This window comes from Necator americanus, chromosome IV (assembly GCF_031761385.1).
Source record: "Necator americanus strain Aroian chromosome IV, whole genome shotgun sequence".
Lineage (NCBI taxonomy): Eukaryota > Metazoa > Nematoda > Chromadorea > Rhabditida > Ancylostomatidae > Necator > Necator americanus.
Window position 1 is genome coordinate 24,333,851 of NC_087374.1, and position 14,591 is coordinate 24,348,441.

The following is a 14,591-nucleotide window of genomic DNA, read 5'->3' on the forward strand; positions in this document are numbered from 1 at the left end:
CTTTATCTTCCTTTAAAATTTGTGTATTGACTGAGGACTATTATTTGACAGTTTGTCACATTCCTTTTAGTTTTCATATTTCAGGCTCGTTTCCTCCACCGACATCACAAAATTCCGCTGGAAGAGGGTAATATTAGATAACTTATTTAGTTTAGTGAAAATAAGAATTTTTTTACTAACTTACTAACTTGTGTTTGCAAATTTTAGACGTGGTTCCTTGCCTCAAGAAAGTGCGGAAACAAAAACCTCACTTTACACTACAAGCGATTCAAACAACGATGCTGTCAGCGAATACTTAGCACTGGTTAGTCTTGTTTACCGCCATTATTTTCCTGTTTGATGGTAATTTTCTGGACGTTTCCATTACGAATACATAGTTGTTCTCTGATTATATTTGTCTAAGCTATAATTCAAAGTTATAATTGATATTTACAATTATGTGAGGCTTTAAAGATTTACTGGAACTGGAGTAATTGTGTGTTCGTTACTAATTTAAATTAAGTTTATTAATTAATTACTAATTTAATTAAATTAGTAATTAATTAATAAACTTCACTTCTAAACTTCTCTGATATGTTTCCTCTTTTTTTCTTAACATTCTCCACTCTTCATTTTTGCTCTATGTTGTATTTGTGGTTAAGGGTCCTAACAAGCTAAGGTTTCCAGAAACCACTGCTATTCACTATACAATCTTAGCGGAGAGATCTCCATTCGTTCCATTAAGCAATGACAAAACAGTTGTTGGAGCTCAAATTATCCTCCTGACCACATCTTGTTTTGTTCTTATGACTTATAAAAAACGACTATCTATTGCATTGGTGTAATGTTTGATGGATTTGCGTGTATCACGCGAGAAGTTTTTTTCTCTCAAAATTCTATGGAATTCTCTCATCGTTTGGCGTCGGCCCATTTTTCAACTAGAAAGGACAATATAAGATTGTCTCTAAGCGCATCTGAACTAATCATCCTTGCCTCTCTGCACTCGCCGACGACTTCACAAGGCTATGCGGCGACTGCCTGCTTTCGTCATTCACCCCTCGCCGTGCAACAGAGTCATGTCGCATGTCGATATGTTCATTTGCAGGCGTACTCGCCTTCCTTACAACGTCTGTCTCCTCCTCCACTGCTGTGCAACATTTCGCATTGTTTTCCTGTATCTCTGCTATCGTTTTCCATTAGTGCTCTGCAACCATTCTATTATCATAATCTCCATTCTTCCTTCTTTTTTTTGTCCGTCTTTTGAACACAAATGCACACTCGTGCATTCGAAAATTCACAATTTTCTGCCACTCATTCTTTTCTTTTTAGAGAAAACTCAATTTTTTTTTCGTTCCGCTAGGACCGAGCGTTTTCCATATTGACCAGATCGTGTTCTTATTTGCCTAAGGCATTCGGGAATCAACACTTTCATATGCGCCCCATTTGCATGTGCTGATACAGCAATTTCCTGCTAAACCATGTCGTGTTCCGTCGGCCAGAGAAAGAGCCACCGCTCGGACTGCCCTAATTTTTCACTCTTGTTTTCATTACTGGTAGCCGAATTGCTCGTTTGCTTCAGTAGATTTGTCGTCTCGAATCCCATCAACGCCAATGGCGGACGCGAAATTGCTAATCCTTGCGAGCAGCGATGCGAAAAGAATTCCCATGCCAAGCACAGCACTCAATTCAACTTTCACTGGCACTGATAGTTGTTTATCAAGCGGTTTGCGCCTAATTTCCAAGTGTCCCGAATTTTTCCGTGAGCGAATACGCGCGTTTCCGCCCTCGCTCAAATGTAATTTCGTTTTGGCTCCTCTGAACCTATTCATGAAGCCTTTTTCAGCCGACAACTTCAGTTTTTCAAGGATTTCATTGGGACTATTTAGCTGAGCCGTATAGCGAAGTGCCTTGATATAATTATGCACATTTGATATGTGTATATATCTGTACAGTAGTCACCGAAGTAATCAATTAACGATCGAGAATTTGTTCTTCTGTTAATATTCTTTTTAATGGATATGATTAAACGTAGCTCGTTCCTAAGTAAGGTGATTGCTTTTCCTCTTTTCCAAATATTTGTACCAAGATCCATACCTAAGTTTTTTAATGCCCCAAGTTTTTTTTTCGGGAAAATGGAAAAAATTTTAACACACACCGAGAACTTTTTTTCACGCAAGGGAGGCTATGTCGTTCCTGACTTCGTTACTTTTTTTAGTTGTCGAGAAATTGAAAGCGGAAACTGATATTTCGCCTCAGGTAGTTGTCATTGTTCGACCGGCTGCGATACGTCTGCCGCAACACATTCACTTTTAATTCTTTACACACATCCCCTCTCACTTCTTCCTGGCCCTCATCGAAGATGTATGGCAGTCGTCTGCACAAGGATATATCATCCGTAATGGCGCCACTTCGATGTAGGCTTGAAAACAGCCGTGTATTAAAAAATAGAGTGTTCGGAACTAATCAATCCATTTGGGATACGTTAACCCATTCTTCTATAATTTAGAATTTTAGACGTCTGTACGCGTATATGCGACCTATACAGTGAATTACAGGGGTAACCAATCAAGTCAGTGCGCCAACCTTCCAAGGAGAAATTTAGTACCAATTTATCAATCCCGAGAGGGATCGCTGCATATCTGTCGGCTAAGGAAGGTTTCGAGCCGTCGACCGAAAGCTTGCTGAAAAGAAGTTGATCTGTTTGAAATTTCTAAATAGTTCGGAGCAAAAAAGAAAATGGTACATCTGTAAAGCTGCATAGAAAATCTAACAACTTTGTCATATTAAAACTGCTCGTAGGTGGAAAGTGTGCTTATGCGCTTTCAGGTTTGCTAAAGGGAAGAACCTGTTCTAGGGGTTGTTGTATTGGCAGATTTAACACATTTTTGGATTAATGTTTAAAAACCTTCAAACATGACACCAAGTAATGACCAAAAAAGCGAAGTTGTTACTCATAACGGAAAATCTTGCGCAGCTAGAGAAGCTCAGGTCCCAGAAAAACTAGTTTCTTCTCAAATTCTAGGTGAGAACTGTTTTGTATACATATCGACCGACCGGGTATCGACCGGTTTTCGAGTTGAAAAGTGGTGCTTTGATTAAATCTTGAACATTTCGGAAACTTCAGAACTATAGCTGTGATTGAGTGCCAAAATGATCGTAGTTACCTTTACATTACCAATATGTAACGATTATCCTATCTTTCCAACTATTTATTCACGTCAAGGATCGTGCATCCTCAGGGCGCAGTTATCTGAGACCCAGCCCTGCTAGCATGTAGCCACAAGTAATATTGTCACAAAATGTTTTAGCAGTGGATTCTGAGGTCCTCACTAGAGTGCATTCGGTAGAGCGCACTTTTACGAATCGATTGATGTCCAGATATAGCGATAGATCAACTTCAGGCGAGTAAAAAATGAAAAAAACGCTTATCCACGGTTTTTTCCTTCTTCTGGCGAAGATTTACCGCAACAGATTGCGAAAAACAAGAGTTCTCATATCAAAGCATTTCGGCGTTGAATAAGACATAAAGTTATTTTTTCGACGATTATTGCGTTAAGCTTCTCTTTTTTTCCCCAATTCCTCATAACAAGACCTATCCCAGAGGAAATGTACGTCTTTAAAAGCTTTAGCTTTTAAGCATTTGGAACATCTGCTTTCTTGGATTACAAAATATTCCGGGAGATTTAACTTTATGGCTCTGTGGATAGGGAAATAACGGTTCTCGAATATAGTTTTCCCTTACTCATTCGTCTGTGGTGCCCTTACGAACAATTGCGCTGCTCGTCCTCCATTAATCATCCATTTCGATTCACTGTGTTTTCTTCCCACATTCTCTCCTACAGCGCCAATTTTACAAACCTCTCCTTATTCTGCTCGCCAAGGATGCAGTGCCACCACTGTTTTTTCCTCAGCAATCCCATCCTCTCTTTATTCATGCACATTTCATGCATATATTTGAAGTGAGGATCTGATTTCTGAGGAGAAAAATATACTGGATGTCTTGCACTATAAGCGACCACGTCGTTCTTTATATTTTTCTCAATCCCATACCTTATGTTGATGGCAATATCTTATTGCTACCGTATCTATTCTATGTAGTGAAAGACGATCATATACACGCAGCCAGTTACTTTAAATTCAGCGCAATGATAAGAGGCCACCATTAGATCTGCACGATCAATGGCTAGACGACACCCAATGTCAACCAGGTTTTTCATTCTCTAGGATCGATTAGTTGGTATTCTAGTTGTCTGAGAAAATGAAAACACTGAGTTGATAATATATGGGCCAGCCTCGAAATCATTGTAAAGGTCTGACACGCGTTCGTGAACCTCAAACGATTCTAGAATGAGTCGAACTCTCTGGTATATCTCAAGGAGCTAAATCAACGCCGAACACCTTATCTACCTTATCTATCCTTATCCACTGGCTTACTTGACTTAATCGGGGGGCTCTTGGATCGCCTGCAGCTCTGCCCAACCTCGGTTTACAATCAGAGTTCGCAAATAATCCATCTATTTATCACCATGCTAAAAAAGCTTCATGTTCTTCCCAGATATTTCATCTACTGAGTTGGAGCTTCGGCACTGTACTGGACAATAGTACCTTTTTGGAATATTTGTGTTACTTCCGTCATAAATGTCAGAAGTGTGCAAGTTACGTAGCTCGTACGTGCGCAGAGCGTACATTCGAATGCCTGATTCCAATTAATACGGGCAGGGGACCACGAGCAAGTGGCAATAAGACGTATACGCGGCCCGCATATTTGTCCATTACATGCTCATAAGAAGAAGGAGTTCGCACTCTTTCTGGAGCTTTCATAACTACTTGGCCATCATAAAAAAGCTCTAATTTTTGATGAATTTTCGCTCGAGTTTACGCCACTATGTTTGCTAGGTATTCACTATTTTATTTTGTCAAGAGAACGTCAGTATCATCCCGATCATAGTACCTCCTATGCCAAGTTTCGCTCTCCATATCTTCTAACAATCTAATTTCACTCAGCATATTTCCGCTCAACGAGGTTTTCGTTTTCGCAACTAATCTAAACGGCATTTCATCGAATGCAGAGCAAATATGCACTAATAAATTAGTGAAATCGATATTCCTGAAATGCTGTCGTTGGCTTCGCATTCCGTCAAGTTGTGCACGAGCCGCGCCGGCTGTGATTTATCTCATTCAAAACTTACACGAAAGTACACAAAACCAATAAAATCAGAGTAATCTGTGGTTGAATCGATGTATGTGTAAAGGTGTCTTTTTTCTTTCCCTTTCTCGAGATTTCTAATTCGGAAGTCGGAGTAATACTTGGGTGTAACGAAGGCAATTTGTATAAATGTAAAAATTTTTCACTATAAATTTTCATACATTACATAACATGCTGCGAAATATATATTTAAAATTCTTACCATAAATTAACGAAGAATTTGTTGTTTGAATCAACTTCACTTTCATTCAAGAATTCTTAAATACCAGGAAAAAGTAGGAGAAATATGTACAATCTATATACTGTTGACACAACTGGTATCGGACTCAATACTAATGCATACGACATCTATATACATAAATACATCTTACATACCATTTATGTATTTCTGGATGAAAATTTAATAGCCCGAATGCTGCAGATATTCTGTTTAGGTATTCGAGAATTTGTTTCTATGGTATTTTATTCGTCTATGCCCATATGGGATGGTGGGAATGTGAGAAGCCGCTGCTCTTATAATATTCTATCTTTCTATGTTTTCAGCCGTTGTCTTAAAGATAATCAGGATATCTTTGTTATATATATATATATCTTTGTTATATATTTATTTATTCATTTGTTTATTTTTCCAATTTTTATGTGAGTTGTCTGATACTAAATAATTCATACGTATTTTGTACACTTATTTGTCATCCATACGACGAGCCGAACTTCTATCACCAGTTTCCTTTTTACTTAGGTCGCATTTTAGCTTTCTTTTTTTTCTTATAGAGAGGGAAAAAATGGAAAGAGAAATGAAAACGCATGGTTCTTATGGTTCTGCCAAACGATTTGTCTGAAATAGCGATTTTCCATGAGAACCACACGGCGGGAACGTTGTTTTCCATGGTTCCTTACATACTTTCTTATTCATTGGCGGCTGAACGTTGTTACGTTGTGCGCATGTTGTCCCACTCGAGATGCTTCCTCCAAGAACTCATCCTTAGTATCCTCAGCCTTTTCTAAAATATCACTGAGTTATGTGGATGTTCTAGTCCGCAATCCAGTCATGAAGAAATCATTAAAAAATGACTGTATGGGAAGAGGAGCGAGTCATTTTATTACTTTGTTTATTTCTTTTATTTTATTCGTATTCGTTGTTTTTCTTGATTTTATGTTATTTTACGAACAACCAAAACTTTTCTATGGTTCTCTTTTTCGAATTTTATCGCCAAATTAAGGCGTCGTCGAGCTTAAATGAAATGGAATTTCGCGAGTACGCTGAATTATTACACCGCTCGAAGCATGGGGAACTTCCGCTGAGGGAACTGGCTCATAAACTCATGGAACTCTTCGGTCCACGGAGGAAACATCTACTCACACGTACGTTTCTTGGAAAATTTAATTCAAAGAAAAATTTTTTCATGTCTTCCTCTCTTGGGAAGCTATTATACGATGTTTGTTGTATAACATGTTTCATTCGTAAAGCGAAATCGGATTCTGTGCCCAGAATTTGAAATTTTGTGATTCAGTTGAAAATAGCGATCATCTAAACATGATTGCTAACTATGCGTTGAAATCCAAGTTCTCCTGCAATGCGCTAAGCGCTTCACAATTTCAACCGCTTAGTAATCTAATTTCTTTTAGCTGGTAATTTCTTTCGTTGAAAAAGTGCCTCTGACGAACGAGTTCTTCTTAGTCCTATCATATTTATGTAATAACAATAAGGCTTATAGCATATACTTCTTAATAAAACAACGGGAAAAATCTACTCCAGGATGCATCTTTTTCACATTCTGTTTGTCCCAGACTGCTATATAATCTCGCAGTCATATAGTCGCATAGAATCAGAAAGACATCTCTCAAGAAGAACTAGCCCATTGGTATGTAGAAGGTACAGTCCGTATCTTAAGTGATTGGAGAGTACATTTTAGCTTCTTTTTTTGTGCTATATTAAAATGTTAACACAAAGAGTAGGTATATTTCCTGTTAGTGTGCTTGGTTCCGCGGGTAGAAAGCTCATTACGTATTTGACGTTCCAGTTTTTGCCGTCTGCAGTGGAGTAGACATACAAAAAGCATATGCGGTCAAATGTCAGACAAACATTTAAAGGCACCATAGCACAAAACGATGACGATGTTAAAATCTCTCCAAGGAAACGTAGGGGTGAAAGAGTCTTCTTGTAGATTACGAGTATGAGGGTGACCAATCTCCATTCTCTCTGATCGTCCTGGAAGGCAGAGTAGGAGATTCGTTTCTGTGCGTTTTTTTCTACGTTGCAACGCGCTGTTCACGCGTCGCGTCGAGCAAGCGGACGACATCTAGTGAGGTTACACCAAAGCCTATTCAAATTAAACTAATGGTTAGGCTGCTGAGAGAATCGAGCGTTTACCAACGTGGCGTTATTAGATTTCTCGTAGGAATATTCGTACAGAAAAGCCATTCCATAGCTTTCCTTGACGTAGTCACGCTCATACTCGTAATCTACATTATCGTGCCGTGGAGAGACTTCACCATCGTCAATTTCTTGGCATGCTGCTTTTGAGTAGGGAAAATAGAAGAGATGAAGTATGAAAGAACTGCACTGATAGAGAATGCAGATACAACTAAGCTGAAGGTTCAGTAGAAGAACTTTGATCTACCTTTAATAAACGAGATGTTTATAAAAGGTAAAAGTCTTCTGTATTTCATATTCACTAACAGACAAATTGGACCAGTAACCAGAACTTATAAGTTTTATAAGTTTGAAGTAGCAGTTGCTATTGGGACTGCTCTGTTTCTACTGGGAGACTTCTGATTACACCAAAAAGCGTGTCAAAAGTGTTCAAAAGATTCGCTACTAATTATTGAAATTATTTCCATGTTAGTGATATTTGCATTCAGTCAAAATGATATCAAGAAAGAAACTGCAAACTTGGGCTGGCAAAATTTAACGGGTAAATTTTGATTTTCCAGGGAAAGGTTTCGACAATACTGGCCTTATTTTTGTCTCGGTTGGATATGTATCATTGATACTTTCTTTTTTCTGTAGTATGCCAAAAACCCAAAGCTGACTGGTATATCCAATTTGCTCTGGGTAGGATCCGATTTAATAATATGAGCTACATCTCACTTCATGAATTTTTGCGTGGAAAATTTTCCCAAACCTAACAATTTCGCAGAACTCGTAAATATTCTTCTATCTTTCGAGCAATTTAAAAAATTATTTCATTCATGGTGTACTCTGATGCCTTAAATGACCTCTTTGTCGCTTTTGTCGTGCAAGACACGTACTTCTATCTCTAGATTCTTCTTCCGTCATATCTTTCATTTTTACTCTTTTCAACGTTTCGCAAAATCATAGTTGTGGCAACATCTAACTAGTTAGTAATGCCTTACTTTCAACACAGGGAAAGAGAAGGGTAAAGCTTTAGTGAAGAAAATCAAATACTTTTTCTATTCCATTGTCTTCTTCAATCTTACTTCATCTATTAATTTTGATAATAATTTATTTCATCTCCCCTACTTTATTCCCTTGCATCTCGTCCAATTCTTTTGTTTTCCCTGTAATGAGCGTTTGAAAGTTTTTGCCTGGCTTAAGTATCTCGTCCAGTTGTCATGAGCCTCAATTCCGGCAACTTCCGCTTGTCGATGCTGAAGAACCAGAGATCAGAATTCGGGACAGTTCTGAGAGTTGAAACTTTATGAATGGCCACGTAAACACACATACATATGACACATTAATTCTGTAAATGAACAGTACAGTTTTTAAGAATTAGATCAAATTCGACGAAATTTTGAACCTAGACACTCTGGGACAGGCCGCAGATTGTATATGACTTTTGCGTTGGCATATTCATCCCTCCCTTGATTATGTCCGCCTTACTGGTCCAGGAGCAATTTTTCTCCAGAAAAACCCTGCTGACTGCTGTTTTAAAATACGCTGAACACTGGTATTATGACCTGCTCAAAATTAGCGACTTGTTAGAATTTATGAGCTCCCTTCATGGGGACACTAAAACTTTGCCAAGTTGGACGTGGCGCATGCTAATCACGAACCTGATAACCGTTTTAAACGAAAGCTTCGGTTTTATTGACTTATTGATCTCATTTTTTTATCTTCACCAATTGAAACCTCGCCTTTAAAGGGCTTGTTACTGATATGATAGTCGTTTTCGGCAAAAATATTTTATCTGTAATGAGCAACTTTGCAAAAACGTATACAAACAGCATGGAAAGTTTTCTCAATTTTTTAAAACACATTATCTGAAAATTAAGGAAATTCAGCTTGCTTTTGCAAGTGATCACACACGAGCAGAGCTGGCCTAACCTGCCAGCTGTGAATATGTATTTCTGTGTGCCCGAATGTTCATTAAAATAATGTAGTTCTGCCTAGAAAAAGTAGCACAAAGTCAATGCTCCTATCCTGAAATGAGACTTCAGAGCGGTACATATATTCCACAAAATTGTAAGCCCAATGTTTTCACATGTTAAATTGACGAAAATTTTGTAAGCTGCTAAAATCTACTCAGCTTCATTGGAATGACAATGGTTTCAGTGCTAACTTCTCTGAGTATGAAGTGATTGTTGGAGATTGCCTGAGAAAAAAACTAGATCCGTACATGTTTTCTGACCTTCAGTATAGAATCTCTTTTCGTAATGCCGTAGGTATACACAAATTGCAGAAAGCAAGAGGGTACATACGTCAAACTCTTTTCCGTATATTTTTGTCCTTCCAATTCCTGTATTGTGGTTTCTATCTTACAGAATGTGAAAAATCCGAAACAATTTATATAATGTGTTTCCATTTTTACCGACTCCCAACCAAGATTGGTACTATATTTTATTTAGTTAAGATTTCGCTTGCTCAGGTTTGTCAGGCTGGGGGAGTAAACAATAATAAGTAGTTTATTTTCTAAAAAAATGCAATCTACAACGAAGTTTTTTCAAAGGAAACTATATACGAAGAAACCAGAAGATTTATCGTTATTAGTGGAATATTCATACGATGCGTGTATGCACGTTCGGTTAAATCTACATACCCAGGAAAAATTTTTGCTGTTGATATAAGGATTGCTTTGCGAATCAATAACGTTTGCGTTTTTTCATCCGTAACAAATGTGTGCGATGATGAGAGCGCGCATGATAATTTCCAGATACGAAATTTTAAATGCACCATAAACCTTGCCACGGATCTACCTGTCCTCTCCGAAACAACTTCGACAGCAATCTTTTCGCTGGAGAAGTAGATCAAGATTAATTATACTTTGACCATGAAATTGATTTCGATTTGGGAGTATTAGCGGAGACTATTCTCTTCTCGCTGCGTGTGTTCCACAAGTAGTGGATCGAGAGCTGGAATATCTCCTAGGAAGTCGGTGTCATTTTACTCTCATTCATGCTATGCTTCTTATTTTGAAATTCTCATCGTGATTTCTTCCATTTTACGTGTTTCTGTGCAACAGCGCTCCACGTTTCTGTAAAACCACCAAGTACTGGGCTGAATGCTGCCTTTAAAAATTTGAAAATAGGTGAAGAATCTTTTTTTTCTTTCTCTTTCTTTCTGTATTGTAGTTTTGGATTTTTTTCTGAACGTGGACATTTCGTAGTAATTCTTATATTTGGCAGAGTCCGATATACTTTGATAGAATGACTGAATTGCTGAAATGAATATTAACTATTTCTCTTTTATGTAGTCTTCATTCATTAGTTGCACTCATTTACCACTTTATTATTGATTATAGGGCTGCACTTGTTGATTCGGGACGAGGATCAAAGTGAATTCCGAGAGTTCCTTGAACTGCACAATATTACGGATTCGGACTCTGTGTAATGCAGTGGCAGTGAGCTCGAAACGCGGCTGAAACGCAGTCTCATCATCCCTTTCACCTTTGATATTCTCACAACGGAACGTTTATCTAAAACTGTAAATAAAGTCATTATTTTGAATGTTTTTAATGGAAGTGAGGTTCTTTCCCACCGAACATTTCTTCTATTCCGTGCAATTAATTCTTCGTTGCTCTTTATTAGTGCCTGAAATAATTTGTTTGCGTTTTATGTAGTTCGTTAACTTCCTTTTTCATCCTTCTAACCGTTTTCCCTCACACTAAGATGACGGATTTTAAGTTGGAAATGTCTGATATCCTACAGTTCCTAATAAAAAAAAAATACGTCCGCACAGCTCGCGGTTTTAAACAAATTATTACATTACCTATTTATGTGTACTTATTTATTTGTTTTGTTACTCCTTTACTGTCTGTTCGATTGATGCTTTTCTCGCCTGCAACACACTTCCGGCTGCTTTCTTCTGCTCAACACCGTCTATTTTGTTCTTTCCATAATGCTTTTTCTTTTGTCTAGGATTTCGCTCCTCCTTCGACAACTCCTAGGAGGCTGATGTATAACAAAATTGACAGTGCTGGGATCTCTCCACAAACAGATAGGGGTAGGAGTAAAGTTAACGATTATGAGCTGATCATGCTCAATTCCATGCAGTAATCTAGAAAAGGCGCGACTTTGACTGCACCCTTTTTCTTTACGATGCAACCATTTACGCGATAGAATGCGAGCCATTCTTCCATCGTCCAAGTTACGTAATCCAACTAGTATTGTTGATATAAGTAACGGAAACCGCCCTACATGCACCATCGCACAGACGCTGTGATCGTTCTACCACCCGTAATAAGTTGTATTGTTGGTTGCAACTAAGACGGTCTCACATCCGTTTTCTGGATTACGAGCAGGAATTGAGAGCGTTCACGCTCATATTCGTGAAGTACATTTTTACCCCTATCTGGACCTCGGTTAGAGATACCAACAATTTCGTTACTCGCTGCCGATATAAGACGATTCAATTTTGAAACACCCAGAGCAAAACAAGTTTACGTGACCATTTCTTCCTTATCTCCCTTTCTCCGTCTCAGATCAATAATCAGAATCGAATTATTTTGCCGCGATGTTGATGCAGAACAATATTAGTGTTACCTTTTGCAGTTTTATTCGCAAATTTTGTTCGGAAATGTTTCATGACAGACACCATTTTTGCTCTTTCAGTCGGGCAGACGCCATCACAGATTCAAATGCAGTTCCTCAATAGTTTCAAGTATTGTTGCGGAACATGTTAGTTGATATTTTGTTCGCTGATTTAATTTCGAGTGGCATCTAATTCGCTTTCGTGCTTTATGTGAATCTAAACCCATGTTATTCCCTTAGTTGATCATTTGTTCAAATAATTTCATCCATATCCTCCTTTCATATACAGTTCTCCTCGTCTCATTCAAATCTGGATGAAATCCAGCCTCCGTTTTGTTGTGATCTCTAACACTCCACGATTCCGATCCATTACCTGTTGTTCGCTCATTTCCTACCTGTCCCTCAGCCGAAATTGCCCGTCCGCCACAGTGTTTTCGTTGAGCCCCGGCGTTGTTTGTCGCTGTTTTCGTGCATGGCACGTCGGTTTAATGCTGGAGAGTGCGCTGTGTGTTAATCTGCAATGTTTGTAGGTATCGGCTGGGGGATGAGTTCTGCTGCACGACCGTCCAGTGGCGGTGGAGGCGGCGGGATTCGCGGCTTCTTCTCAAAACTCCGGAAGCCGTCCGATCAGTTCATGCAGGTAACGTTTTCTTTCCACCGCATTTCTTCTTTCTCGTCACCTCCTGGAATTCCTTAATTTTACCAACTACTTGCGTTGGAAGGTCTCCTCTCTTATTATCTAGGAACTAAATGCTTGTTCTGAAAATCCGCTAGTTTTTTTTGCAGGTTTTTGAGAAGGGGAATTTTTAGTGAATTTCAAATACACTCGAGAGTCATTAAATCGGAGGATACGTTGAGTGTTTTTCCACTCAAAACTCATACTCGCTTCTTTCACTCTTCCTTTTCATGTATGTCACAAATATGACGGCGAAAATCAAATTCATCATGTATTTTGGAACCCTTATTCAAAAGGAACAGGAACAAAACTCATGTGCTGTTGTGCTAGTAGGTGTTGTTTTAGAGGTTGCTAAGTGATGGCAATTACTTCCTCTTTCATCCTTTTTCTTCCTCGTTGTTTTTTTCTCTTGATCTCTTTGCTCTACTTAGTGCTTCGTGCATATTAATGGAGTGCTTAAAAAGTGAGTTCTCCATAAACAGACATTGCATTAACCACCTGATCAAAAAACCGGACGTTGGTTAATCCCTGTTCCTAGGAATGTGCAAGATATTGCTGCGAATATCATTTACTGTCAGTTTTGCTTCGCAGGTAGCTCAACTTTTGTTTTCTGGATAGTGTCGCTGTTGTTTGTGAGCAAATGCTTGACATTCATACGTATGCTCCGAAGCCTGTCATGCTTTCCGTCTTGACTGATCAAAGGCATATACATTTCATCCATTTAATCTGCTGTTATCCGTCTATACAAGATACACGTAACCTATTATCTATCATTATTACCATATATTTTTGACTTGAGTTTTCTGCAAATATTTTGAAAATGATTGACTTAAGAAGAGAAATATAGTCGGGTCTAAACGATCAGAACCCCGAGCAGCTGTGTTAGCGGCTGCGCTTGAAACGGCGCAGTGGAGCGTAGCGGTTGGAATCGAGGGGACACCCTCGCTACCAGGTCGTTTTGACACGACCATACCTCCTTTTGTGTTAACGCTCTGTTACCTATTCGCGTACAAACATTTCTTATTTAAGTAGCGGTGCTGGGTTTTTTTTTCGTGAACCCACTGGACTCTTCTTGATCTCCTTCACTTACTTTTTTTCTGCAGAAAAATATAGGATGATGGAATAGAATACCAAATATAATTTTTTTCTAGTATTCGCAAAACTATACGTAATAACAATACGTAGCCTTCACCTCATAATCTAGCTCCAAAAAAGAATGAGTCCTAACTAAACTATTGCAGGAAGTAGTTACTGTGAAGTACATTAATTTATTATTTTGTTCATTAATCTTTCAAGAGACATACGGTATGTACTTTCATTTACTACGGGCCGTGCTCTAAGATTTCAGTACTTGTCTGAAGCAGTTCTTGTCGTTTTTTTTGCCGTCAGGTTAGACTTTCCAGCTCATGCTGAATGTGGAAGTAGATTCGATGTCACCCTATTGAAGCGCATTCTAATTCTATTAAAGGAATGCTGTTTTCCAACCTAAAGGAATTCACTTCGATGTACGTACCTTTATGAATTCTATTTATTCAAGGAAATGTTGTGAGAAGTTCGATCTTTGCTTATTTTCACAGTACCATAGAGATTCGAGGCGTAGTTTGTAAATATTACGGCGAGCGTGTGAAAAACACTCTCTGCAAATCGGAGTCTCAGTTTACCCAACGACTGCAACTTTTTACACCCGTAAAACTGAGTGCGCGTAAAGTGGATTAGTGATGGGTTTAGCCGATGAGACAGCTTTTTAACGTGCACGAATAATAAACTCCAATATAGGCCTTTTCATTTCGTGAATTCGTT

The 14,591-nt window shown here is 38.5% G+C and overlaps 2 protein-coding genes across 5 annotated transcripts in view; both read left to right on the forward strand.

Annotated features, from left to right (window-relative positions):
* RB195_002542 (uncharacterized protein) overlaps nt 1–10,976 on the forward strand; it is a gene marked incomplete at both ends in the record, with an annotated part of 50,076 nt that extends 39,100 nt beyond the window's left edge. For both annotated transcript variants that reach the window (XM_013436664.2, XM_064199847.1), the window contains 4 exons: nt 85–127; nt 208–304; nt 6,406–6,547; nt 10,888–10,976. In XM_013436664.2, the coding sequence (XP_013292118.2) occupies nt 85–127; nt 208–304; nt 6,406–6,547; nt 10,888–10,976 (371 nt within the window). The remainder of the gene's footprint in view (nt 1–84; nt 128–207; nt 305–6,405; nt 6,548–10,887) is intronic.
* Nucleotides 10,977–12,222: 1,246 nt separating this feature from the next.
* The window catches only part of RB195_002543 (uncharacterized protein), a gene marked incomplete at both ends in the record, with an annotated part of 28,916 nt that continues 26,547 nt past the window's right edge, over nt 12,223–14,591 (forward strand). For 2 of the 3 annotated variants that reach the window (XM_064199851.1, XM_064199850.1), the window contains 2 exons: nt 12,223–12,262; nt 12,646–12,755. In XM_064199851.1, the coding sequence (XP_064055730.1) occupies nt 12,223–12,262; nt 12,646–12,755 (150 nt within the window). Of the gene's footprint in view, nt 12,263–12,645; nt 12,756–14,591 lie in introns of those variants that run through there. The other variant, XM_064199849.1, reaches the window with a different exon arrangement.